The following is a 27,796-nucleotide window of genomic DNA, read 5'->3' on the forward strand; positions in this document are numbered from 1 at the left end:
CAATCTCAGCCTCACAAACTCCTGCAAGGTTCATTGCTTATTGCTAGTTTATGATTAAACCAAAGTCCTTTATTTCCTCATTTCCTCCTCATGAGGAGAATCCTCTTTGCTCATGTTTCTAGCCTGGTCCTTGAGTCTACATGTGCTGTGTGCTGGTGGAGTGAAGCATGGCGTCTTCAGCAAGGTGGCTGGGCAGGTTGGCTGAGGGCAGGCCCAGGAAAAGCAGACAACTGGAAATGCTGGGCGTCCCATGGAGAGGCTGCTGGAGAGGTGCTCTATGAGGCAAATATATTAGACAGAATGGCTTGCACCTAAGTGCTTTTCAGATGTTTATTGCAAGACATTACTATATTAATCTTATTGTGACTTTTCAGAATGTTTTAGTTTTACTAGCAGATAACAGATTATATCACTAGTGATAAAAAGCTTGCATAGAATTCATACTGTGTTCTAGATTTGTATTTTCAGTTGTATGTGTGGGTTCTTAAAATCGATAAAATGTGATTTCATGTGTAATGTAGATCATATAGCAGCCTTTTGCTGTTACGCATTTTGAAATCACTAATTTCTAAAATTTAGGCCTATTTTGTGGGAGGGGTCAATGAGAAGATTTGTAAATTTCAGGAATTGGGTGTGTGCCTGAGAGCCTGCAGTCGCTCTTCACACTGGGTTTCCATGCCGCCTTCGCTGGTACCATCACTTCACAGGGACTGGTGTGGGCAGACGACGTGCATGGCATGCCAGGCACGGGGATCCGACCCACGCAGAAGGTGGAAGTGCATGTTTGAGAAGCATTCGTTTGTAGGAACCGTGAGCACAGGACTAGCCTGTCACCTTCTGGGTTTCCCGGGGTGGAGATGTTCCTGCAGTCTAAACCAGGCCCGATCCTCTTTCCCCGTGCAGCCTGGGGCCCATGGCCACGTCTGACTTGGTGTGGTCATCTGTAGGCTCGCACAGGCCTTGCTGGCCTTTCTCTGAAAAGCAGCCTGAGTTGGCTGGACTGTCCTTCCGAGCTGATTCGTAGTCCCCCACCATGTCAGTGTGGCTGGCCCATGGCTGCTGCTTTGAGTAGTTAGGGTAACATGAAGCTGCGTGGTGACTCAGGAGAAGCCGAGAGCTCCGCACGAAAGCAGATGGGACTCCGTTCAGGACATGGTGGTGGTCAGCCTGCACTGTGATGACTGGGGACTTGCGTGCGTTTTGTATGCATGGGAAGCTGACCTGGACAGTGTTTCTCTCTTGGAAATTGCAGCATCAGCGCCAGCAGTAGTTCCCAAGGCCTGTCTCAGCCATCCACCCAGACGACACAGTACCTGAGAGCTGACACACCCAACAATGCAACTCCCATCACCAGTAAGAGTTAACTTAATTCTGAAACGGATTTCTTAAGCCTGTTTTGTGTGGCTGGAAGGTGGGGGTCCTTGTTTTAGTTCTGCAGTTTAATATTCTGGAAGGTTTGATAGGCGGGAAGGCCTTTCTTTAAAATTGGTTGTGTCTTGGGGCCGAGTCTCCCTTGATGGCTGTGTTCACATCCGCTCATCCTGTGACGTGAGTCCTGATGTTCTGCCCGCGCCAGTTGGCCCTGGTAGCATCCCAAGGGTGTTGGCCTCGTGTGTTTATGTTGCTTGTCTTGGCTTTGTTGGCTCCTCAGGTTACCCCACGCTGCGGATAGAGAAGAACGACCTCAGGAGTGTCACTCTTCTGGAAGCCAAAGCCAAGGTGAAGGACATAGCCATGTCCAGAGAGAGGGTCACTTTGAGAGATGTACTCCAAGAAGGTACTTGTTACTTGAACATGAGCTGTTGAAGTAGTGTTTAATGGTAGCCCTCTGAAAAAATTTTTGAATCACATGATTTTAAGCATTTCATTGTGTGTGAGGATAAAAAAGCATATATCTCTTTTATTAAAATGATTTTCTTTTTCTAAATGTTAAAGAAGCTCAGACTCTGGTGCAATTCTTGATTTTGAAATAGATTAAAGCATAAATAATTAGTTCCTATAACATTTAATGTTTTTCTATTTTGTTATGAATTCAAATGACTGCCAGCAGGACCCCGAGATGTCCTGAGTCACTCTTTGACAGATGACCGGGGGACCCCGAGATGTCCTGAGTCACTCTCCGACAGGTGACCGGGGGATTTCTAGCAAAGGGAACAGGCACAGGGTTTGGACTCCAGTCTCCCATGGCTAGTTGCCCGTGTGACCTGGGAGGAATTACTGTCTTTGGTCTCTGTGTCCTGTGCGGTGAACTTAGACCATATTGGCAACTCTCAGACTAGTGATGAAGATTGGATGAGATGATATGCATTAAATAAACTAATTCATAATACTATTTGGTGAATATTAGTGATTTTCCTTTTTTGCTAGTCCTTTTGGGCCAGTTTTGGATTTTAGGGGACGAGGGAGGTACTGAAGGAAGAAAGCAAGCTAAGTACTGCATTGAGCTCTTAACTGGTTATTCTTCGAAGCCATTGTTATTCCGTTTAGATGTTTCCGATGCGTGTAAGTCCTTCAAGATGCGTCTGTCTGTTGGTCGGGATGCTTTTGGTTGGTCACAGCTAAGTGATGGACTGCCCTCAGGCGGACTGCCCTCAGTGGCGGACTGCCCTCAGGATGGACTGCCCTCAGTGGCAGGTGGTAGTTACTGGAAGCAGATTTGGGGGATGGGGGGCTTTTTAAAGTGTGAATGTCACTTGTTATGACTGTCACTTTTCTCTTTTTAAAGATGTATTTATTTATTTGAAAGGCAGTCACAGCAAGAGAGAGAAGGACAGAGAGACGGATGGAGAGGGCGTCCATTCTCCGATTCAGTCTCCAAATGGCCACAGTGGCTGGAGCTGAACTGGTCTGAAACCAGGAGCCAGGGCCTTCTTGTGGGTCTCCCACATGTGCAGGAGCCCGAGCACCTGGGCTGTGCTCCGTTGCCTTCCCAGATGCGTTGGCAGGCAGTGGGGTCGGAAGTGGAGCAGCCGGGATTCAAAGCCGTGCCCTTATGGGGTGCCAGCACTGCAGGCGGAGGCTTAGCTGTCTGTGCTGCAGCTCTGGCCCGTCTGGTGTTTAGGTGTTCTGGGGCCTGAGGGGAGTAAGTAAACGAAGGATGAGGAGTAGTGCGTTTGCGAGTGACTCTGGTCTCTGCTTGACCGGAAGGAGAGACTCTGCGCTGTGATGTGGGGAGCTGAGGAGCTCTGGACCGACTGCTCTCTGGTATTTTCAAGCGTAAATTAGCTTTTTTATTGTTGTATTTCTTTATATTTCATATATAATACGTTAATATGTAGAGATTTTTCATAATTTTTCATATGTAATTGTAAGAATGAAATGATATTTGATTTCGGAAAACACAGTAGCTAATAAAAATTTTCAAAAACTGGTCAGGTTCGGTTCTGATAAATGCAAATCAAACAGTGGCTGCATGCCATCTTGAATCTGTCCAGTTAGGGAAAGTTAGTAGGCTAGGTGCTACAGTAGCTGGTCGGGTAAGAGGAGCAAGCTCTCTTCCACATTGCTAATAGGAATATGCATTAGTATAATCTTGTGGTGAACTTATAAATATATATAAATAAATATACACAGGTGCACGTTTGCATATGTTCCCCACATCTGTAGATTTTGTTTTTAATTATATATAAATTAATATTTAGAAGTACTTGAAAATGGGCCCAGGTACTGCGAAGAGGGGGCAGTAGGTGTTTTGTCTCATGGCTCAACAACAAGGGAAGCTTTACGTGGCGGGGTCAAGTTGAGTGGGGCTAGAAGGGCAGACTGCTGAGCAAGGGACGGCCAGGCCAGGCTGACGGTGAGTGATGATACTGTTTGTACGCCCTTGTGTTTGTTAGGCATGCTGTGCACTTTGGTTATTATATAATTTCATTAATTATTATTCTTTCTTTTAGGTACTTTTGGACGTATTTTCCATGGGATTTTAGTAGATGAAAAAGATCCAAATAAAGAAAAAGAAGCATTTGTAAAAACAGTTAAAGGTATGATTTCTTTCCATGCATCCTGAGGTGGTTCATCCCAGGATGTTTCTGTCTGATCTTCAGTGTGCCCAAATCCAGGTTAATTTCTCTCCGAAAGACTGCCTTTATCGGGGATTTGAGATGTATCTGACAGATGCGGAAAACAGAAGTCTGATGAAGGAAGGCAGTAAGGATTTGTTAGCCATTACTCAGGCTTCAAGCTACGTCTGCCTCGTCGTTGCTGCAGCCAATGTCTGACTTTCCCGCAGTTAAAGCCCTTTGTCAGTGCCGTCTCCCCTCGTACACTGCCTGCAGCTTTCCCTCCCGAGAGTGAAGACTGGTAAAACCATTTTAAGATGATTCCCTGCACTTCATTGGATAGCCACTGGTCACCTTTTGCATGCCTCTTTATTATTTACTGTGTCCAGGGAGAGAGAGAGAATTTTACAGACATGGCAGTAGTTGAAATTGCTGGCCCAAAGGGTGTGTATATTTAAAACTTTATGGATGTTTTCAAATTATTCATCAAAGTAATAACACTAATTTATATGCATGAACATGTCTGTTCGTACATGTTCTTCCCTGGAGCCATTTTGAAGTACGAGATCTAATTCTTAATTTATTGATTTATAGAAATTTACTCAAAATTCCTGTCAAAATATTACAATATTGTCTTTACTTGTACATGGCTTAGTCCCCAATAACAACACATTTGCAAGACTTCATAATATAGAAATTTAATTATTTAGGAGTGATATTTTAAATAATTCCTAGTTAAATCCTTTCTCTGTTTCTTGTTTCATAGTTAAGTCTTTCATTTAAAGAAAAAACAATTATTTATTTGAAAGAGAGAGAGAAGATCTTGTGTCTGTTGGTTTACCTGCCCAAGTGGCCACAGCTGGCCAGGGCCGGTGTGAAGCCAGGAACCCTGGAGCGCCACTCGGCTCGCCCATGAGCGGCGCATGCTGAGCTTGGTGCCGAGTCTTCCACTGCTGTCCCAGGTTCACTGGCACAGAGTCAGAGGCGCAGATGGCAGCTTAACCTGCTCTGCCACAATCCTAACTCGGACTTGTTCATTTTGAGTGGAATAAACACTTACTGTGGATACCTGATATGCACTGAAATGACAAGATAGTAATTTCTGAAGAACAAGTTTTGTACTTTGTTGAGGGGAAAGTCATTTCGTTTTGTAAATAGGCAGCAGAATCGTACGAAGCTTATGAAGTAAAATTTTTAGAAGATTTCTTCATCATTTTATTTGAAAGGCAGACTTGAAAGAGATATTTGCTGGTTCACTCCCCAAATGGGCTCAGTGACCAGAGCTGGGCTAGGACAAAGCCAGGAGCCCTGAGCGTCACCTGGTCTCCCACGTGGGTATGGGGACCCAGTGGCCAGGGCCATCTGCTGCTTTCCTGGGCACATTAGCAGGGGGCTGGCCAGGAAGCGAAGTTTTCAAGTTAAAGAATACATGGAATGTCTGAAAAATTTATGTGTATTTCTGAAGAATTAGGTTATGGCTTTTAATGAAAAATTTTTGAAATATCACTGTCTATAGTTTAGCAAGGTTACTTGCTTCAAATCACATACCCTGTATCATAAAACTAATGATTAACTTGCTGTCTGATTTGGTATTTATTCACCCCCAGACTGTAAAGGCTAACACTTAGGTTAGGGTCCCGTAGGCGCTTTAGTTTTTAAGGATAGTTTACATGTTGTTATAAATATGAACCTTGAACAAGCAGTTTAATGAAACAGTTGTTTTTTTTTTTTTTTTTTTTTTAAAGATTTATTTTTATTATTTTTTCATTGGAAAGGCGGATATACAGAGAGGAGAGACAGAGAGGAAGATCTTCCATCCGATGATTCACTCCCCAAGTGAGCGCAACGGGCCGATACTATGCCGATCCGAAGCCAGGAGCCTCTTCCGGGTCTCCCACGCGGGTGCAGGTTCCCAAAGCTTTGGGCCGTCCTCGACTGCTTTCCCAGGCCACAAGCAGGGAGCTGGAAGGGAAGCGGGGCTGCCGGGATTAGAACCGGCGCCCTTATGGGATCCCGGGCGTGCAAGGCGAGGACTTAACCACTTGCGCCACCGCGCCGGGCCCTAATGAAACAGTTGTTTTATCACTGTTCTCCTGGTTGTTACCGAAACATTTCCCGTTCGTTCCACTGTTTCTTCTGGGCTTTGCAAGCATTCTGTGGATTGTTCTGAACTTGGCTATTACTGATATGTTGTGAATGAGTTTTAAATTGACGAAAGTTTTGAATTGACAGAATTGGGTTGATTAGGGCTGGAAGGGGTGGGGAAGGAAATAATATTGATAAGAAAACACAATGCGGATACTGGGACTGTTCCCTAAGATAACATTTCTCCTGTGTATACTTGGATTGTAGTCGGCTGGTGTTTCTCTGCCTTACTGCTGGCTGTAATTATGACGTTCTTTCACAGCTGGGTGGAAATAAGAGCAGTAGAGTGAGTCCTCAGATACGGCTGTGCTTCGCAGGAAGGATGAGCAGAGAGCAGGGTACCTGGTGTGAAGGATGCTTCGCAGGAAGGATGAGCAGAGAGCAGGGTACCTGGTGTGAAGGATGCTTCGCAGGAAGGATGAGCAGAGAGCAGGGTACCGCGCGCAGCTGCGCAGAGGATGCACATGATTATCTCTGCAATTCACTCTTTCGGAGTATTTTTTCAGTTGAAGCTATTTAAAGTGTTCTTTCACAGATCTGTCTGCTTTGCTGCATGCTGCACATTTAGAGGCTTGCATAAAATGGCCAAAAAACAAGGTTTTTTTTGTTTTGTTTTGTTTTTTAAATGTGTTTTTTTATTTGAAAGGCAGAGTTAGAGGGCGGGGAGCGGGGATCTTCCATCTGCAGCTGAACTCCCCAGTCTGTGCAGTGGTCAGGAGCTCCAAGCTCCATGCAGGCCTGCTGTGTGAGCAGCAGTGGCCCAGATGTGTGGGTCATCCCTGAGCTGTAGGGAAGTGGAGCAGCTGGGATTTGAACTAGTACCCATAAGGGATATTGGCGTACCAGGAACCCACTGTATTACAACAGTGGCTCCAAATTCAGTCCTTTAGAGAACATTGGCCTTTGTCTTAGGCATAAGCAGGAAATTAGATTTGGCTCTTTAAAATTAATAATTCTGTGCACAGACTAAATAAATGGATATTCCAGTATGAAATTTGAGAAATTGGAAACCTGAGTCTCACACAGTAAATATTGTGAAATTGAATTCCGTAAAATAAATAAAATGCAGTAGGGTTATTGATACTAAGTTCTTATTGTCCTCTTTATAATGCTCAATTGGTGTGAGTTTGGAAATTAGCACTTGTTTCCGCTCCATCATTTGTGCTCCTTTGTGACCTGGGCGTGAAGGAGTTGGGTTTAGCGCCTTTCTCAGGTGTGTTCATTTTGAAGATAGGCTTCCCATTGCTGAAAATTGAAAGACTAAGGCTAGGCCGGGGGAGGAGTCCAGGAAAATTGAGTTTTTCTTATTAAATGTATACAGTTATTTCTCTATTTGAAATGACTGTTAGAGTATAATCCAGTTCAAATAGGAATATACTTTCAAAGTTAACGTCTCAGAAAAGGTATATATGTTAACAAAAAAGGGGCACTTGAAATAAGCATGTATAAAAAGGTGCAATGCGATTACCTTTTGTTGTACTTGAGTCTCCTTCCTTGCCAGTTGAGAGAGGAGTTAACTCTTAAATACCTGGGTGGAGACCCCCATCATATTACTGGTTTTCAGTCCTCAAAAGAGCTTCCCCGCTCTGGCACTGTGCCATGGTGAGTTAAGCTGCAACCTGTGGCATTGGCATCTCATAGGATGCTGATTCAAGTCCTGGCTGCTCCACTTCCAACTCGGCCCCCCAGTAATGAGCCCAGGAAGCAGTGGAAGATGGCCCAGGTGCTTTGGCCCCCTGCGCCCACATGGGAAACCCAGAAGAAAGCTCCTGCTTCCTGGCTCTTGGCTTTAGGCCTGCTCTTGCTCCAGCCGTGGAGGCCATTTGGGAAGTGAACCAATGGATAGAAGACTTCTCTCGCTCTCTTTCCTTCTCCCTCTCTCCCTCTCTAATTCTTTAAGTAAATCTTTACCCCCCAAATATATATATACATATATATGTATGACGCTCCCAACTCCCAGTAGGTCTCAATTTCACTATAAGTTAAGTTATAGAGAGAAGAATTTGGGCACGTTCTGCCATTCACTAGAATTTATTAAAGCAGACGCTGGTGTAGAGCACCTTTTTAAAAATTGTACCAAGTAATTCAATGTCTTTGCACATTCTTACAGAACTCTTAAACAAAAACTTTAAGACAAAAAATTATCCTGAAAGGAGACAGTGCTAGCAAGTAATGGAAGAGGGACCACAGGAAGCCAGTTAGATGTGAGCTGTGTCGGCCCTGCTGCCGCGGGAGTGAGCGTGCTGGTCGTGGTGCCAGCTCCGGGTTGGGCTGTGCTGCTCAGTGCTTGCTGGAAGCCTGGCGGTGCCAGTCTGCTGAATCCTGTCCATCCTATCACGTGAGCCGGAGGCTTTAGAAATATTCTCAGTATTTTTACTGTTGCCATTAAAAACCATTTACTGCTTCCTTTGAAAATGTTTGTAAGGGTACACTGTATTCGAATTTTTCTTTGGTTTTTAAAAAAAATTTTTTTAAAGCGTTTTTAGTTTCACAGCACAAATGCACCATTTAATAGGAATGTTCTATTCAAACAGTGGAAAAATCTTAATTGAAATAGTGATCTGTATAGGATGAAGAATCCTGGGTTTTTGCGACTATGTGACAGTTAAATATTCTTTTGCTGATGCAGGTTGAAGATATTATTAAATTGCGTTACCAAATTGTTCTTTCAAAACATTGACCTAAAAGTCAATTTCAGTTCTAATTTGCTGAAGTTAAAAATGGGTTTGGTGCAATGGCTTAGTGGCTAAATCCTTGCCTTACGGGCACTGGGCTCTTATGTGGGTGCTGGTTTGTGTCGCAGCTGCTCCACTTCGCATCCACTCCCTGCCTGTGGCCTGGGAATGCAGTTGGGGAGGCCCAAAGCCTTGGGACCTGCACCCTTGTGGGAGACCCGGAAGAAGCCCCTGGCTCCTGGCTTTGACTTTGTATTGGCTCAGCTCCAGCCACTGGGGAGTGAACCACTGGATGGAAGATCTGTTTCTTCTCCTCTGTTAAATCTGCCTTTCCAATGAAATAAATTGTAGAAGTAAAAGAATCGAAGTTTTAGTGCAAAAAATTTGAAATCCCCGTCCATATAGGGGATGATGAATCTTTATCTATAGACTCTTAGCGGAGCCGCCGCCCTGCTTGATTTCCAAACGGCGTAGCTGGATTCCTCAGTGTCTGTGGAGTGAGGCTCAGAGCCGTGCTGCTGCTCTGCTGGGCTTTTCTCTCTCTCCTTCTGTCGCCAGCCTCCGTCTGTGTTCTCCCTTGCTGGTTTGTAAGTTCCGTAAAGGGAGGAAAGGACGCTGTCCTTGATGCCTCCGGGTTGGAGCCGTGTTTCCCATCTGCTGTTGCTTTCGCTTTTACTGATTTCTGGTTTTTACGTAGAAGTTTCTGTGATATTTGATCTGTCAGTGCAGTAGAACTTTAGCTCTATTTAGATTTAGTTGTAACTTGCGGTGGAAATCCACCTTAGTCCACGAGGAGCGTTTGCTAGCAGCGCGAGCTGTCCGTTCCCTGCGTGCGGTGTGGTCACTCGGCTTCTCTTCTCTGTCCAGATCAAGCTTCTGAAGTGCAGGTGACAATGATGCTCACCGAGAGCTGCAAGCTGCGAGGCCTTCATCACAGGTGAGAGGAGGGGCCGCCACGTCTCCACGCGCACGACGGGGCGCTCAGGCCGCACTGTGCGGGGCACGGGCGTGAGTTATAACTGAGCTTTCTGCAGTAGCTTCGTTTTTTAAATGTAAAGGTGAACTGAATGCTCTTTGCACAACATCTGTAAGCACAGTGAGTCTAAGGATGCAGCACATAACACATCTGGATGGTCAGAGCTCCGCTTTCTGGAGATGGTTCATGCATATTTATGAGCGTATCTGCCTTTTTCAGAAATAGCAGGGTGATATATGTTTGTTAAAAATGTTATGAAAGCTTGAACGTACAGAATAGCAAAGACGAGAATAATCAACACAATGAACGCTGTCTCCTGGATGCGGTAGTGATGCTTTGTCAAGACGGCTCAGTGCACGTGTCTCCCTTCTGTGTAGCTCTAGATATGCGTATTTAGACTCGTAGTGTATTTGTGGCATGTATTTTAAAAGGCTGGAGTTGCCTGTGGCGGCTTAGCCCAATGGGCTGCAACGCTGCCCCCCCATTTTCTTCTACAAGAAGACACACTAGTGTATTCCAAATAAAGGGGACAGATAGGCAGAACCCAAAGGAACCTAGTTAGTGAAGCTAAAACGGTAGACAAAAATAACACTGTAATGAATTCAAGGGAGAAAATGAACTTGGATAGAGCACTGGAAACCATAATAAAGAAGCACGAATTTCAGAACTGGAAAGTGAAGCAACATTGATGAAGAACTCATTAAGTAGGTACAGCTTGTTGCTTAAACAGGATCAACAAACAGTGCCTTCCATTTAAAAGGATTAAAATCCTGACTGAAGAAAGGGCAGGCCAGACACTTCACGTGCAGAGGACATGTTTCCAGCAGGCAGGAAGAAGCGCTGTAAGTCCAAGTGCAGCCGCTCATAGGAAGGACGGAAGACTCCTGGCACTGCGTGGAGACGGATTTCCAAATGACTAATAAACATCAGCGACAAATTGTCAAATAAAGCAAGCCAAGAACCTTTGGCCTAATGAAAAGTTTCCTCTTGGCTTCCTCTGACACAAGCTCAAACCATTAAAATGGTTTCATTAGAGTTTTCCTTTTAAAATATTTTAATTAGCAACAATTATCCATATTCATGGGATGCAGTGTGGTATTTCAACACAGGGATACAGATGCACTGATCAAGGCAGAGTAATGAAGAGAATATGTTTCCTCATATTGTTACTTTATATTTGGAGCCTTGCAGCTAGCTCTAAAATATAGAACAAATAGGTCATTGTGAACTCTAGCCATGTTGCGCCAGGAATACTAGAACTTGTTAGATCTGTGCAACTGTTTAGTAAACTTTATCCAACCTCCTCCAACCCTTCTCAACCCCTTCACAACCACATTCATATCAGCTGTCTTGTTTAACTTCTGTGTAGAGAGAAGATATGGTATGCAGTGTATTCTGTGTCCAGCTTATTTCACTTAACAAGATGTTCTCCAGTTCCATTCGTTTTCCTGCAAATCATAGAATTTCATGCCATTGTGCATATACACCATTTTCTTTATACATTCATTTGTTGGTAGACACGCAGGTAGGTTCCACCCAGTGTTGCTTCTGTCCAGTAGGGTTTTACTCTTTTAGTGGTAGAATAAAACATTTAGCCTCACAGTGCAAATTTGCCGTGTCTGTACAAAATGCCTGAGCTCTCTAGTTGAATTTCATCCATGAAGAAAAGAGAAGAATATTATTTTTAGGGTTAAGGAGATTGGGAAACTGCTAATCACCCTAAAATCATGGTATCCTCAGGTTATCCTGTGGGTAAACTTGTCATTATTTTAGGGTGTGTGGGTTTGTTAGCAAGTAGACACGAATCATTCTGCGTTCCTCCTTGTTTCCCTGAGAAAAGATCCACACAGAGGGCTTGGAGTTGGACGAGGATCTGAATATTTTGTCCTACTGTTGTCCCTGGCATGGGCACTCCTGTACAAGGTGGCTCTCGTAGTTACTGCTGCTCTAATGCAAGCAGAAGCCTGCCATGGAGTGACTTCTTGGAGCTTTACCGGCCTCTGAGCCTCGCTTTTCAAGCTCCTTCCCGGTCAGTGCTTTCCACATTAGCAATGTGACACACGTGTGTGGTGTGAGCCCGCTAGATCCTCGTGATTGTGGTTTTAAAAGGTGACATTTCATCCGTTGAGACAAGTACAGAGGGTACAGAAAAAGCAAAGTAGAAGTTACCCTTTGCTGTAGAAGTCAGAGAACACTTTCAGGGACAGGCCTCTCACCTGGTGGTCAGGACTGCAGGAGGGATTCCTGCATCCGGTTGGAGTTCCTGGGTGGGAATGACAACTTCCTGTTAGTGCGGTGGGGATGGCTCCATCTAACCGACAGCCTTGGATGGAGTTCCCAGCTGTGTGGGCATCTAGGGAGTAAACCAACATGTATCTCTCAAAGAAATAGTGTAAATAAATACATTTTTATGCAGAGAGTAACTTTTAATTCAGCCTATTTTTGATTTAATATTTTTTTATGCTTGTAATTATCCTGTAGATATGCAAATTACGTATCTTGCTTTCCTTTAAGATAAACTTATTTATGTAACATCTTTGTAACCACTTAGGGTTTACATATCTTATTGTATTACTCTGGATTTTCAAGGTGTTTGCAACTTTTTACTATTACCACATGAATTGTACTTATTCATGTAGCTTTTCTGATTGATATATTTAAGGTGTGTTTTTTACTTGAAAGAGTTACGGAGAGAGGGACAGATGGAGATCTTTCATCCATTTATTTACCCCTTGGTGGCCACAATGACCAGAGCTGGGAATCGGGATCTTTCTCTGGACCTCGTGTGGGTAGAAGGACCCAAAGCCTTGGGCCAGCTTCTGCTGCTTTCCCAGGCCAGTGGCAGACAGCTGGGTCAGAAGTAGAGCAGCCAGGACACGGTCTGGTGCCAGCTCTGCAGGCAGATGAGCCCTGCTAACACCGAATCACTAGTATCTAAATTGTTTTTTAAATGTTTTCATTTTCATGTACTTGAAAGGGAGATAGAGAAAGAGAAAGATCTCCTGTTTGCTGACTTACTCCCCAAATGTCTGCAGCAGTAAGTTGTGGGCCAGGCCGAAGCAAGGTGTCAGGTTCCCCTTGTGGAGCCTGGGGGGTGCTGTCTTTTGAGGCTTCTCAGGATTCGTTGACAGAAAGTTGGGTCCAAAGTGGAGTAACTGGGAGTCAGCCCCACAGCCTGGGGATGGGGGCATCTCGCAGTGCTTAACCCAGAGGTCACAGTGTCCTTCCCTTGACATTATTGCTTCATTAAACATCTGTAAGAGACAGAATTTGCAAATTGGTAACCATGCATGCTTAAGTATGTTTGGGATTTTGTTTTAAGTTATATTTATGGTTTTTATTAAAAATAGTCCCTTGAGGATTGATACTTACTTCCTCCCATTATTATTTTGCAGAAATCTACTTCCTATTACTCACGTGTGTATAGAAGAAGGAGAAAAGCCCATGGTGATACTGCCTTACATGAACTGGGGGAATCTCAAATTGTTTTTAAGGCAGTGCAAATTAGTAGAGGCCAACAATCCACAGGTGAGAAAAACATTTCCAGATACCAATTTTCTACTGAAAGTGTTTACTAATTTCTTTGACAGAAGTTAACATTCTTACATAGAAACAATTTAGAGAACTGCAGAGAAATCCACAGCATTTATATAACCTGTTGTCTGAGAGAAGAATGGCGGTTGGTGATTCTTGTCTTGAGGGTTGTACTCCACTGATGCTAAAGCTTTCCCTTGTAGTTTGATACTTCAACAAGTTCATGGAAAAATGAATTAAGCACAATTTAGAATTTTATTTTGTGGGTGGGTGTTTGACTCAAGGAGTAATGCCTGCGTCCATTACTGGAGTGCCTGAGTTTGAGTCCTGACTCGCTCCGAACCCCAGCTTTGCTGATACTGTATACCCTGGGATGGGGCAGGGATGACTCAGGAGTTTGGGTCCCTGCCATCCATGTGAAAAACTTGGGCTAGGCTCCTGGCTCCTGACTCAGGCTTGGCCCGGCCTGGCAGTTGACAGCAATTTGTGAACCAGCAGATGGGTGATTTCTGTCTCTTGACTCATCTCTTTCTGCCTCTGCCTTTCAGAAACAAAATAAAAGAGATTTTAATGAAAAATATTTTAAACTTATTGCTAGTTTTTTTTCCCTAATGCACACATTCCATGAGCTTTTTGAAGGCTCTTTGTACTTTTGTACACAGTCTCATTTCCTTGTTTTCTGAGAATTCTTCCAAGCTCTTGCTGATTCCCTTGTGCAGTGAGAACAGACTCTACAAAGTCACTTGGTCCATTTTTGTGGAAGCTGACAAGGTTAAAGCTAGTGGGTCTGTATGGTGGCCCAGCAGCATCACCTGGGAAAGAATTGTTCCTCACCCACAGTGCTGCTTTGCATCTAGAGAGCTTATGTTAGCTCCCAGTGCATTCGCTGACCAGATGACTGGCAGCTAGTAAAGATTGGGTAGCAACATCTGACGGATGAGATTGTCCAGTAACGTGTAAGTGGGTCTAACAAGGGCTGTATTGATATCAGTACAGAATAGTGAGCTATGGGGACATGTTCTTGGTCAGGTGGTAACTGTTTAAGCCCCTGTATGTGGGTGTGTAACAGTACTTGTGCAATGAAATAAGCAGTGTCATCATTCATTTTACGCTATCTGAAAACCTCGTCGTTTTCTGTTACCCCAGGCAATTTCTCAGCAAGATCTGGTCCACATGGCTATTCAGATTGCCTGTGGAATGAGCTACCTGGCCAGGAGAGAAGTCATCCACAAAGACCTGGCTGCCAGGAACTGTGTGTAAGTGCCACGGGCTTGTCAGCGTCACTTGCAGCTCAGGGCTGCGCAGGTTTGGTGTTCTCTGCTCGAGTGACTGTGGCACTCAGGTGTAGTTCATCCACTGGCTGGTACCGGAGTGCATTGAGAGCCGTGTTTTTTCTTTTCAGGATTGATGACACACTTCAGGTTAAGATCACCGACAATGCCCTCTCCAGAGACCTGTTCCCCATGGACTATCACTGCCTGGGGGACAACGAGAACAGGCCAGTTCGCTGGATGGCCCTGGAAAGTCTCGTTAATAATGAGTTTTCTAGTGCCAGTGATGTGGTAAGTGCTGGATCCGACAGCATGGAGAAAAGGTCTTCTGTCTGAAAATGCTTTGCCACTCTTTCGCTTTGTCTTTGTTGATGTTTTAAATTCTGGTAACTGTTCCTTGAAATTTTCATGCAGGAGGCAAGTATAGTTAGCTTCCAGTCAGCCAGGTTAAGAGACGTGGCAGCTCTGTGGATGAGCTCCTTGGTTCCTGAGCTGTGGACAGGTCAGATGTGGCGGTTTAGAGAGTTACAGTGCTTGGAGCTTTTTCTTAGTGAAATCTCAGAATGACCCAGTGGTTGCTAGGCAGTGATACTGTACCTGCTTTTCTCTTAAATGATCTCTTCCAAGTGTCATGGCCTATATAAACTTGCAAATTCCCACACATCTCTCTCTTCCTTCTGTCAGGTTATGTTTGTTCTGTCACTCAACCAGATCACACAGTTGGAGCCTTTAAACCTACTACTGCATAGAATTCCAGAAGCCACAACTCCTTGTGGGAATTTTGCCGTTCTTAATTTCTGTCACTTGACCTTTCAGTCTGATTTAGAACAGTAAGCTTGCTGTGGTGTGTCCTGCCTCTTGCCTGCTGTGTTTTGTTGTTGCAGCTGGAGCTTTAGAGAGGAAAGCTGCACGTGAGGTCCCCATGCGGGCGGTCACTCGGTGCTGCTCTGTGGCATGGAGCCCTCGGGGGAGGGCTGCTTCAGTTCCCCCTGTAAGAACTCAGCTCACTGTATTGTTGTATCTTGTGTTTCAGTATAGTTGATCTACGCCATGAAAAGGGTTATCTTTCTTTACTTCAGAGTTTGTGTGTTTCAAGGATTACCTTTTAAACAGGGTGCTCCTGTGCACTAAATTAGTGATACACATTAGCCTCGGCCCTTCTCCCATTGCCGCTGCAGCCAGGTACTGGAAAGTGTCAGACATTTATTCTCCCTCAGTTCAGTTCTGGATTCCAGATGTGCAGGATCAAGTTGTAGGCCAGGCCCTTGAGGAGGCACTGTCCTTTGCCTCTTGCAGCGTCTGTGGTTCGTGGCATTCCTTATTGTGGTGACATCTCTGACTTTGTCTCAGTAGTACCTTTTGCCGTGGGAGACGGTATTTTCAGGGTTCAGGGATTAGCACAAAGACATATCTTTGGGCTTCCATTTAACTGATTGAGACTATGTAAGATCTGCTTATTGAAAAATGTGATATTCAAAAGTCTTGAAATGTGAATAAGTTGTTAAAGATTTTTGTAGTTATATAACTATTAATATGCTTATTTTATGTGTTTAGAAAGTAGGAGCTCCTTGATACACTGATTTTTTAAAAAGATTTATTTTTACTGGAAAGTCAGTTATACAGAGAGGAGGAGAGCCAGGAGCTTCTTCCAGGTCTCCCATGCGGGTGCAGGGTCCCAAGGCTTTGGGCCGTTCTCAACAGCTTTCCCAGACCACAGGCAGGGAGCTGGATGGGAAGTGGGGCTTCTGGGATTAGAACTGGTACCCATATGGGATCCCAGTACGTGCAAGGCAAGGACTTCAGCTTCTAGGCTACCATGCCAGGCCCCAATATGCTGATTTTTAAAAAAGATTTTATTTCTTTGAAAAGCAGAGTAACAGAGACGTCCTCAACCTATTTATTCATTAATGAACACAATAGCAAGAACTGGGCATACTGCAGTCATGTCCAGCCCAGTTCACCATCCACACTCTGGCTCTTGTGATCAGCAGGGGAAACTGCAGCCCAGCCCGGGCATCACCTTAGCTCCCTGACCAGGCCTGCTCCTAGCCACAGATCTTGTGCATGCTGGTGGTTGTTCTGACCCAGCCCAGCATATCCCATCTCCTGTCTTGGCTTATGCCATCAGATGCTGCATCGTGGCCTGGCCTGGCCTGGCCTTTGCCCAGTCCCCTCTCACTGGTGGGTGCTACAACTTAGTCTTGCCCAGTCTACCCACATTTCTGGCTTTCATGCAAACCAGTAAGTTTGATAGCCTAGCCCAAACTAGCACAGCATGGCCCGCACCCCTTCCTGGCTCCTGTGCATGCGAGTGTGCTATGGTTTGGCCCTGATTGGTCCATCCTTCCCCGCCCCCTCCCAGAGCCAACCCACACACATGCTGACAGGTGAAGCAGCCCTGCCTGGCCTGACCAACACCCAACCCTGACTCACGTGCTCACCAGTGCAAACTGTGGTCCACCAGGGAGCTCACCAAGTTCCCCAGCCAGGCCCACTCCCAGATCTCACACATGCCAGAAGTCTGTGACCTGTGTCCCAATCTCAACCTTCGTGTGTACTGGGACATTATTGTGGCCCTGTCTGCCCCCACCTAATTCTTGGGTGCACCTGCAGGTGCTTCAACCTGGACAAGCCTAGCCTGTTCCCAAACCTAGTGTCCATGAGTGTTGGTGAGTTCCATGATGGTCATGCCTAGCTCAGCTCATCACTGCTCGTAGTCCTCCAGCAAGCCAGCTGGTCTGGCAGTCCCACAGGAGTGAGCCCAAGATCCCCACAGAATCTGCTCCCAGACCCAGCTCTCTCTTGAGCTGGTTAGTGTTATGGCCCAAGCTAACATAGTCCACACCCTGTTCTGACACTCAATAGCAGGTGCTGTGGGTGAGTCCTACCAGGTAGGCCCCCAGCTATAGCTTTCGTGTGTGCCAGTAGGCCATGGTTGATACACTCTTAGCCTACCTCTCCTCTCCCATGTGAATGGTGTATTGGTTTGGCCTCAAAAGTTCCTCTGGTTTCTCTCCTCTAAAACACTCAGCCTCAGCTCCCTCGCTTACCTACACGTGTAGTAGCCTGACGTCCCCCAGAAGTCACTCCTCACCTGTCATGTTCCCCCTGAGCAGTCCTCCCTCCCACACATCTCTAGCCCTCCTCCTTGAGCAATCCACAGCCCCCCATGCCCAGCAGTGCACAGATCCCCAAGCCTGGTCCTCTGGTAGTGTGCCATGCCAGCCTGTCGTCCTACCTAGGGCTCACGCACATTTGCATACGGGCCCCCGACCCTGTCTGCTGGCAAACTGGCATCTGCCCTGACATCTTAGGGGTTTAAAACACACGCACACAAACACACAGGCAACTATGCTGTCACACTGGCGTAGTTACCACAGGTTTGGCAATAACCAGGCCCAGGATGCCTGGCAGTTGTTCGCTGCTTTTCTCAGTATGACACTTAGCTCGGTACAAGGCAACCTGGGCAGGTGTACGTCTGTCCTTTGAAGTCTAAGTGTAGCACCCAGCTACTGCTGTCAGACAGGGAACAGTCTCTCCTTTAAGAGCCCCTTAAACGTTTTTGTATTGTTTCGGACTTAAGAATTTCACATGATTTGTTTTTGTCTTAGAAAAAATACATTGCGTCTCCTGGTTGTGTTTCCACAATTTTACTGGAAGGATTCAGTGTTTCAGTATGTCAAGATTCTTGTAATGTTAACATCAGCTTCTCACTGTTGAGCTTAGGAAATATGCACAGTTAGATTTGACGGGTTATAAATGTCTTTCTAAAACCATTCCAAGATATGATGTCATCATAGACATTCTTAAGAATGTCTGGATATTGTTTTTATTCTGCGTTCATCAGATGTGGGCTCCACCATAGATTGTCTAATGTGACTTTTCCTTTATTTGAATGTAAAGTGCCTTGATTTATGTCATCTTTGAGTGATTTAGTTATAGTAGTTAACAGAATTCTGCCATTGAGGAACTAGCTTCTGTAAAACAACTGAATGCAATCAGGAATGCACAGTTAGGAATTTCTTGTTGATTTTCTTGTCCTTAAATTATTATGTTGAGTTTAAAAATAGTTTCCTTGGGAAAATTAAGTCAAGGAAATGACTTTATGCTAATCTTATTCAGAATGCTTATGGCAGTGAAGGAGACCCTTTTAAGGCACTGGAACAGTTTTTAGGGCGTAGGACAAATCGGCGTTTCCTCTTTGCCTTTACCTTATGTATTGTGTGCACCAGTGACCTTCGGCATGTACAACATGCTGCCTCATACTGCTCCTTTTGTCCCTGTGCCATTGGAAGGTCTTTGCCACACCCCATGCCAGCTTTAACTGGAGACCCTCATATTTATACACCATATACCTGTGAGAGTGGTCTGTTGAACTACTGGACTCTCCAAGAAAGTTACCAGAGAGGGCTTATCATTTAAAAAGTACAGAAAACTTTCTATTTTATATTGAGTCTTCAATATTAGTTTTAGACTAATCCTTAGGTCTTCAATACTTATTTGTTTCCTTTGTGATTATAGATTTTACATGGCAAAACAATTTAGAACTTCATTAAGTATTACATTTACATTAAGAGGTATTAATATTAAAGACAACAGTAAGACCTTAGCTTTGGAACAAAGCTTAGATATAGTAGGATTATTGTTAAGACACTGTTAGGAGGTTACTGTTGTAGAGGGAACAAGTTAAGCTACCTCAGGCCATGTTGGATGCCCGTTGAATCCCATCTGCTTCAAGCTCAGCTTACTGCTGATGCATTCTGTACCTTTTGAGGCCCTGCCGCCCTCATGGGAGATCCAAATGGAGTCCAGCCCTGGTCCAGATCTGGTCCAGCCCTGGCTGTTGCAAGGTAAACCAGTTGATGGAAGATCTCTCTTTCTCACTGTAGCTTTCAAATTAATAAAAATAAATAAATCAAAATTGAAGCCAAACTTTTTTTAAAAGAAGAAATTATTCACTTTTATTTAGTAATATTGTCGTCACACTGATGTTTTGGGATAAAGCACACGTGGACTTCCTGCAGGAATGGCTAACATGCTTGCAGAGGCACGCGGTTGCTGGCTGTGCTTTCCGTCTGAGTTTGGCCTTGGGCTGTTGTGTTCACACTCGTCCTTGCCGTTCCTTTAGGTGTTCGACTTCGTCTTTGTGTTCACTGCTCCCTTCGCAGGCCCTCGTGTTCCGGCACAGCAGTGTTTAAGCATCTGCTTGGATAGAATACCGTGCATGGGGGGTCCGGAGGCCCCTGTGTTGGCTTCTCTTCCTAGTCTCAGGTCCCCAGGGTCCTAGCAGGAGTGATCTCTCAGCTGAGTGTGACACTCTGTGCTGGAAGGTTACTATGTTCTGAAATTGGGAATAGTGTCTTTATACCTTCTGGCTGCTATAACAAATGACCATAAACTGGTCTGCAGAGACAAGATTAATTTTTCACATTTCTATAATTTTACAAGTCTGAGATTTAAAAAACATCAGTAGGTGTCTAATGAGGGTCGTTTTTTAAAAAAAATTTTATCTATTTATTAGAAGGCAGATTAAAGGTGAGAAAGAGACAGAAAGATCTTCCACCTCCTGGTTCACACCTCCAGTGGCCACAACAGCCAGAGATGAGCTGATCCCAAGCCAGGAGCTTCTTGCAGGTTTCCCATGTGGTTGCAGGCCCCAAGGCTTTGGGCCATCCTCTACTGATTTCCTAGGCCACAAGCTGGGAACTGGATGGGAAGTGGCGCAGCTGGGCCATCAACTAGTGCCGCTATGGTGTCCTGGTGCTTGGAGGTGCATGATGAGTCAGTTGAGCTGTCTTGCAGGCCCTAGTGAGGGTCTTTGCCTACGTTTGTAAATGTTGATCTTTCCTCCCAGGTCTCCGATGGCTTTAGAAGTCATTGAGCTTACTGCCAGTTTCTTGTCACAAGGACACTACGCATCTTACTAATGACAGTCCCACCACTTTGCAACGTCCCCGACTCCTAGTTCCACTGCTTTGGGACTAGGGTTTCAACATATGAATTTGCGGGGGGGGGGAGGGGACATATAAACCTTCAGTCCATCATGTTCTACTTGCTCTCAATTCATTTCATAAACAAAATGCTTCATTCCATCCCAGTAGCAATAGAAAGGCCGAACTTTCCAGAAGCACTTTAGGCTTTAAAATCCAAAGTCTTCTGTATTATCTGATTCAGATTTTGTTGAGCTTCATGGTACAATTTCTGCTCAGACTAAATCCTCTCCAGTACCAACCCTGTGAAACCACACTAGTTACATGCTTCCAGAATGTAGGGCTGCGACAGTCATATGACAGAAATGTCATCCCCAAAGGGAGAGGTTGGAAGGAAGTCAGGGGTGATAGCTCCCACGTGATATCCAAAACCCAACAGGGCAGACAGTACTTCTCTGTGGCTCAGGCCTCTGCCTCCTGGACTCACCACGGCAGTAGTGTCACCTGTGCAACTGGGTGGAAAGGTGCACTGGTCCCACCTCAAGACACCGGGTAGCATTACAGACAGCAAGAGTTTAGTGAAACTTTTTTGTTTGTTTGTTTGCTTGTTTGTTTAAGAGTTATTTTTATTACAAAGTCAGATATACAGAGAGGAGGAGAGGCAGAGAGGAAGATCTTTCGTCTGCTGATTCACTCCCCAAGTGAGCGCAGCGGCCGAGGCTATGCCGATCCGAAGCCAGGATCCAGGAACCTCTTCTGGGTATCCCACACACGGGTGCAGGATCCCAAAGCTTTGGGCCGTCCTCGATTGCTTTCCCAGGCCACAGACAGGGAGCTGGATGGGAAGTGGAGCTGCTGGCATTAGAACTGGTGCCCATATGGGATCCTGGCACGTTCAAGGCGAGGATTTTAGCCCCTAGGCCATGCCACCGGGCCCTAGTGTAACTTTTTGACTAGCCATATTCATATTGGTGGTTGGTTAAAAAGGATTTTTTTTTTAATTTCTTAAAAAGTTACAACACAGATTGGGGAAATATGTGAGAAAAATAGAACATTGTTGTCTAGAATGTTCATGCCACAATCTTGCTGAAACCCTGGAAAAAAACTTGACCTTCTGCTTGCCCCCTTTCCAACTACGTCAGACAGAAAGAAATTATAGAATAAGCTTGTCTGCATTTAACTGGTTGGGTTACTTATCAGAAGACTCTAGAGAGCAAGTTTTCCACAAATCATCCTTGGGCCATTTGGTCTTCATTTCTTTTTTAAGAGTTGGTTAGCCAACATGCAATTTATCACTTTTGTTGGATTTGAGGAAGTGAAACTGCAGTGTGCCCTTCTGGCTTGTGCCTGGTTTCACTGTGCTTTTCAGTGTTGTAATGCGGAACGTGGAGTGTGAGAACCGTAGGTGGACTGTTGGTGAGAAGCAATGTGAGAGAAGTAATTCCTAAATGTTTATCTTTTTTTTATTCTGTATTTTTATTCTTTTTTTTTTTTTTTACATTTTATCATTATTATTATTTTCTGATACAGTTCCATAGGCTCCTGGTATTTCCCTTATCCCAGTTCCAATTCCTCCCCCTTCCCACCCCCGTTAAATGTTTATCTTAATAACATGTAATATAGCATGTTATTAACCATTATTTTGTGATTGTTAATCACCCCTTCCTGTAGTTCTACTGAGGACAGTACATAAGAACAGGCCTTCGTCATCCAGAAAGAAGGAAGGGACATAGCCCTCTAGCCACCTTGATATGTTTGAGTCCTGTTCACTTTTCTATGGAAACTGAACCATGTTCAAAACCTAAGCATTATGTTTACTAATCATTGTCAGTATCAAGATTTAGATCGAATGATGTCTTCCAGCAGGCAGATACCTACCTGCATGTGAGCAGGCATTGTCTTCTAACTTTTATTAATTTGAAATTACTTTTAAAAAATGATGTATTTATTTTATGTGAAAGGCAGATTTAAAGAGAAAAGAGAGCTTCCATTTACAGATGGTCCCTCAGAGAACTGTTGTGGCCAGGCTGGACCAGGCTGGTTCCAGGAACCTGGAACTTTATCGCAGTTCCCAGTGCTCGGGCCCTCACCTGCTTGCCCGAGGAGTGTTAGCAGGAGCTGGGTCAGAAGTGAGGGAGCAGACTTGAAGCAGCACTTGGATGTGATGCTGGTGTTGGAGGCCCGGGCTAACTCACTGTGCCACAGTGCTGGCCCTGCTTTCTGTTCTTGAGCATGATGGATGCCCCAGTGGGCTTAAGGAGAACTCCAGCAGACTACAGCCCTTTCCCAAAGCCAGCTCAAGCTTGAGCACTGCACTGCTTCCATCCTCTCTGTCATTGAAAAGGGTATTTGATTCCAAAAGTTGAACCTCTGGTTTTGGTATTTGGTTTGGTAATGTTGCTCACGAAGTGGTTGGGAAATGCCCCTCTTCCGTTTCCTGAGAGGCACTTCTTCCAGGGCTCCAATGAGGGTGCTTTCCACTGCTTTGTTGGACACATTAGCAGGGAGCTGAACAGGAAGTAGAATAGCCAGGACACAAGCAGGCGCCTCTTATAGAATACTGCTGTCGCAGGCAGTGGCTTAAGACACTGTGCCACAGCGTTGGCCCCAGGGTGTTTCCATCTGTAGTAAAAAATTCACAATGTCATGTTTTATATAATTTTCCTTTCACACTCAGGATACTCTTCTCTAAACATAGACTAAAATTACATTCACTCTCTACTTCTCAGCTGTGTAAACTGGCCGTAATTTTCAAAGTTAAAAATTTTCATACAAGTAGAATCTTAGATGTAATTCATGACATTGAGCGCTACAAGTTATAATCAGTAATTAAAAAAAGAACAAAAACTATAGTCGCTTAGGAGATGCCAGACAAGTATGCAGGCTAATTCACAGAAGTGCTGTCTCCCATCCAAGCAAGACGAGCTGAGTGTGATGAGGCAGGAGCGTGGTTGTTTCCTAGCGGTGCCCAGCAGCTCCTTCCGGTGCCTGACTCTGCTGCTGCTGCTCTCCTAGTGGGCTTTCGGAGTGACGCTGTGGGAGCTCATGACTCTGGGCCAGACGCCCTACGTCGACATCGACCCCTTTGAGATGGCCGCCTACCTGAAGGATGGTTACCGGATAGCCCAGCCCATCAACTGCCCCGATGAACTGTGAGTGTGCCCAGCTGGAAGGCGTGGGTTGGATCTGGCTTGCTTCGTTGAGATAACAGACACAGAGCAGCTTTCCATGTTCATATGCCATGTGTTCTCTTGAGCTTCATGACTGGACTTGAACGAGGCCCTTGCCGAGAGCCAGAGGCAGACAGATTTACGCGTTTTGTTTTATGCATTTGACGCTAGAACGCCTTGTACTTCTATTCGTAGTACAGGAACCAAGCGCTGCTGATTAATCTGAGAGACTAAAGTGTGCCGTGAGATGCCTGCGTGCCCTGGGCCACTCTGTAGAGAATGCGTACCCGACTGCTCATACAGCCGGAAGTTGACTCAGACCTTGTCGTTTCCAAAGCCTTTGTCCTTGTCTGCCTTGCTGGCTGGTGTCATAAGGAAGATGTTGTGGCCTGGGGAGGGAGGTGATTGCCTCCTGTGTGTTCCAAGTTCTAGAATGCTCTGAGGCAAGATGGTGGCTTTTGCATGCATGATACTGTTCATCCAGTATTTGTTAGAGCTTAGAATTTGCTATTTGTCTAAGGCCCTTTCCTCAGAATTGCAGTATAGGATAAGGCAAATGTTTACATGGAATCAGTGTGTAAGTTATTTTCATTTGGTGTCATGAAACTGGCGTCCACACGTACCCAGGTAACTTGTGTTAGCTTCTTTTTATTGTAGAACTGAGGGAGATAGAGGCTTGGCCAGTGGTTAATATGCCATCTCCTATATGCCCACATTAGACAGGAACGTAACTGGCATATTATTGACCAACAGGCTAGGCGAGTCCTGTGTTGTTACTAGCTGACCTCCGCCTGCTGTCGCTCTGCAGGTTTGCCGTGATGGCCTGTTGCTGGGCCTTGGATCCGGAGGAGAGACCCAAGTTCCAGCAGCTGGTCCAGTGCCTCACAGAGTTCCACGCAGCCCTGGGAGCCTACGTGTGAGCCTTCCAGACCCGCGACCTAAGGAGGACGGTGCCTGCCGGGGTTCCCTGGAGCCACTCATGGACGCTTCCCATGGGACACAGTGCTGGCAGGAGCGCCCTTGTCCTCCAGAACACCGTGCCTTTGGGACGCTTCAGAAGCTCAACTTTCTAAGATAGACTCGATGTGGAATATTTTTAGGTGTCTCTTTTATTAGGTTGAACTGAAAGGAGTTTTGTAAATTTTGTGGCCAAAGTTTTTTAAAAAACATAGTTACTTTGGATTAGGAATATGTTCTTACAAAATAAACCATTTAAAAAATTGATTTAGACATAAATATTTGGAATAGCGATCTTAGTGCCAACTGTCGTTTTTAACTTCATCAAGGTAATGTAGGTGGCTTAATTTTACAGTTTTTTAAGCACAGTTTTATCACTATTCTTGGAAATGATTTGTGTTCAAGATACAGTGCTTTTCTTATGGATCAAAAAACAAACAAAAAGATACGGTTTGCCTTGTACAAGAAAAGGCAGTATTAGAGGGAGGCAAAAAGAAAAACAAGGGGGGAAATTTTTTTTTCATATTTATGAGAAACTGTCCTTTTTTGGAAAATCGTTTTTGGTTTTACAGTGGAAACGAGTTCTGCTTTTCTACTTTTGGGGACGTGGGAGCTGAGTTTATCACATTTTGTGTTTGGCAGAAGTGGGCTTTTCTGGGAGCCTGCTGGGGTTCCGGGGAGGGCAGTAGGCGCGGTGGCAGGTGTATCTGTTTTCACTCTCTGGAAAGGCAGTAACAGCTGCAGAGTGAAGCCCCGTCTCAGCCGAGGGTGCCCTTGTTGAACCAGGATGCTGCTGTGCACAGAGCGGGGCTGCAGTTGGGTCTCTTTGTTGTTTATTTAAAGTAAACTGGTAAATTTTGTGCTTCTCTTCAAGGCAGGCTTGAGTATAAAAGAAAAAAAAAATTTAAACACTAAAGAATTAAAGCATTTGTTTTACGCAGTACAGTATTGAAGATGTTGTTCACACTGCTGATTGCCTGTGTCTCGGAAGTCCTTGACTGTACGCCAGCCGGAGCTTCGTGCTTTACTTCCTGAGCCGGCCCTGGCTGTGGTGGGCTCCCGCTGCCAGGCTCAGCCATCCTGGGTGTTCCTGTGCCGGGGTGCGCCTCCCCAGGGCCGCAGGGGAGGGGTGTGCGTCTGTGCTCCCTCGGAGTCGCCCTCCTGCAGCTGAACGGCCTGTTAAACAGCTAGGCCTGCAGGGCTGCCTCAGCTAGGCAAGGGGCAGTACCCAGCAGCTACAGCTTTTTGCTGCTTTTAAGAAAGCTTTATAACTAACACGTTGGGGAAAATAGCTTGCACAGTGCATGGTCTTCTGAGACCAGGATTTTGTGAGTACCACGTTCCCTCCCTGGAATAGCTGGAATCATTTGTAACTTACAGATATTTGCTCATCATGTGTCTTCTTGGAAGGCATTCAGTCAGCACATACTTTGCTTCGCATGCACCGTATTGTGCACACACACACGCTTCCAGCACCCAGCGAGTGTCTTTCTTAGAAGGTCAGGTGTCAGATCTGCTCAACATGACCGATATCAGAGGTCTCTCCTCGGTTAGCGGGTAGCAAGAGGGGCTCCGATTTGTTGCCTTGTCCTGGTGTAAGCACTTTTGGCTTTTGGTCATGTGTTTTTGCTTCAGTGGACTTTTCTTGCTGAGTTACTTGGAAACACTGACATGAGAAGGAGGACAGACAGTTACAAGGTTTCCATGCTGCTTCTCTTGCAGTGGCTTTGTTGTAGCCACTGAACATGACTGAACAGACTTTGCAGGTGGTGTCATATTTATGGGACCGAAGCACATTCATAAGAGTATCATCAGTGTGGTGTTACAAGTTGGCTCCGGTGACTGAGGTCCTTCTGTCTTTGTTTGTTTGTTTTTGATGATGTTTACAAAGTTGTTTAGGATGTGAAGGGTCAAGGATTGGGGAGAGCAGGAGAGACCATTGTTTCCACATTTTCTCTTCGTCCTGTATCTGGGAGGAAGAAGCCGCACTCAGCCTGCCAACCGCCTCAGTACCCGGGGCCGGGAAGCTGCCATCCAGTGTCATGCCATGGTCCCCAAGGTGGAGCATATTCTGAAGGTCCTGCTCAAGTGGTTTTGATTGTTCTGACATTCTGTCGATCTTGCAGATCTGAGGATGAGGAAATGCTTCCAAGGCCATTGGCTGACACAGTCCACCCCAGAGTCTCCATTCACCCAGGTATTTGCTGCCAATGCTTGGCTGGGTTAGTTGACCAATTTGTTCTGCTCTTCTGCCTCAGTTGTATCAGATGTCCTCCGTAGGCTCCAGTGGGCTGCCAAATTCTCCATGTGCATCTGGGTATGCCTTCCACTGTTCCGTCCCCATGGTTGGAGCCCCAAATCCAGATGTTTAGTTGGGGGTATCCTCAAAGAAATCCTATCTGAGGTCAGATTCCAAACCTGACTCTTGCTTTGCTAGACAGTGCTGGGTCTGGCTCTGTCCGTTCCATCAGACAGACAGACAGACAGACAGACAGAGACACACACACACACACACACACACACACACACACACACACGTAGTTGCAATTGCTAGGTCAGATTCATCTCCAGTCCTGTCTCTCTTATGCAAACCGATGGGTGCTGTGGTCCAGTCCAGCCTGGCCCACCACACACTCGACCCTCCTTCACATACAGCAGCAGGAGCTGCAGCCTAGTCAGAGTGACCCCTGATAACTCCCACTGGGCCAGTCCCCAGCACTGGTTCCTGTACCTGCTAGCATGTGCAGTGGACTGGTCCAGCCTGTCCCACATCCCACTCAGCGCTCATACACATCATTGGGTGTTGAAGCTTAATTTATTTCAACTGACTCCACTCTCCAGCTCATACTCATGCCAGCAGGTGCCACCGCCTGTCCAGCCAGGCCCTGTTTGGGGCCTTTGGATCAGTAGAACGGAGTCTGCAGCTCCAGGAAGAGGGCACAAATACAGAAGTGTAGCTTAAGCGCCATTTTAAAGCCATGACATGGTGTGTTTGCCCCACAAGAGAGGGCAGATAATGGGCCCAAGACCGAGTCTGCTCACTCCATCAGGTTGAGTCCTATGAGGAAAGCAAAGAAGGAGAAGCCATTGTAGTTGGGTTAAGAAAATATTGAATCATGAGGTGTGTAGATCCAGGGAAG

General features: G+C 45.5%; 1 protein-coding gene across 2 annotated transcripts in view; it reads left to right on the forward strand.

Moving 5' to 3' along the window:
- Positions 1-24,923, forward strand: part of RYK (receptor like tyrosine kinase) — a 57,394-nt gene extending 32,471 nt beyond the window's left edge. The window contains exons 7-15 of one of the 2 annotated variants that reach the window (XM_040962770.1): positions 1,253-1,353; positions 1,652-1,777; positions 3,894-3,980; positions 9,686-9,755; positions 13,190-13,322; positions 14,475-14,584; positions 14,731-14,890; positions 23,545-23,681; positions 24,508-24,923. In XM_040962770.1, coding sequence (XP_040818704.1) covers positions 1,253-1,353; positions 1,652-1,777; positions 3,894-3,980; positions 9,686-9,755; positions 13,190-13,322; positions 14,475-14,584; positions 14,731-14,890; positions 23,545-23,681; positions 24,508-24,619 — 1,036 coding nt within the window. In that variant the 3' untranslated portion in view covers positions 24,620-24,923. Of the gene's footprint in view, positions 1-1,252; positions 1,354-1,642; positions 1,778-3,893; positions 3,981-9,685; positions 9,756-13,189; positions 13,323-14,474; positions 14,585-14,730; positions 14,891-23,544; positions 23,682-24,507 lie in introns of both variants that reach the window. The other variant, XM_040962761.1, reaches the window with a different exon arrangement.
- The last annotated feature ends 2,873 nt before the right edge of the window (positions 24,924-27,796 follow it).

This window comes from Ochotona curzoniae, unplaced genomic scaffold (assembly GCF_017591425.1).
Source record: "Ochotona curzoniae isolate NIBS_2020 unplaced genomic scaffold, NIBS_Ocur_1.0 contig_1302, whole genome shotgun sequence".
Classification (NCBI taxonomy): domain Eukaryota; kingdom Metazoa; phylum Chordata; class Mammalia; order Lagomorpha; family Ochotonidae; genus Ochotona; species Ochotona curzoniae.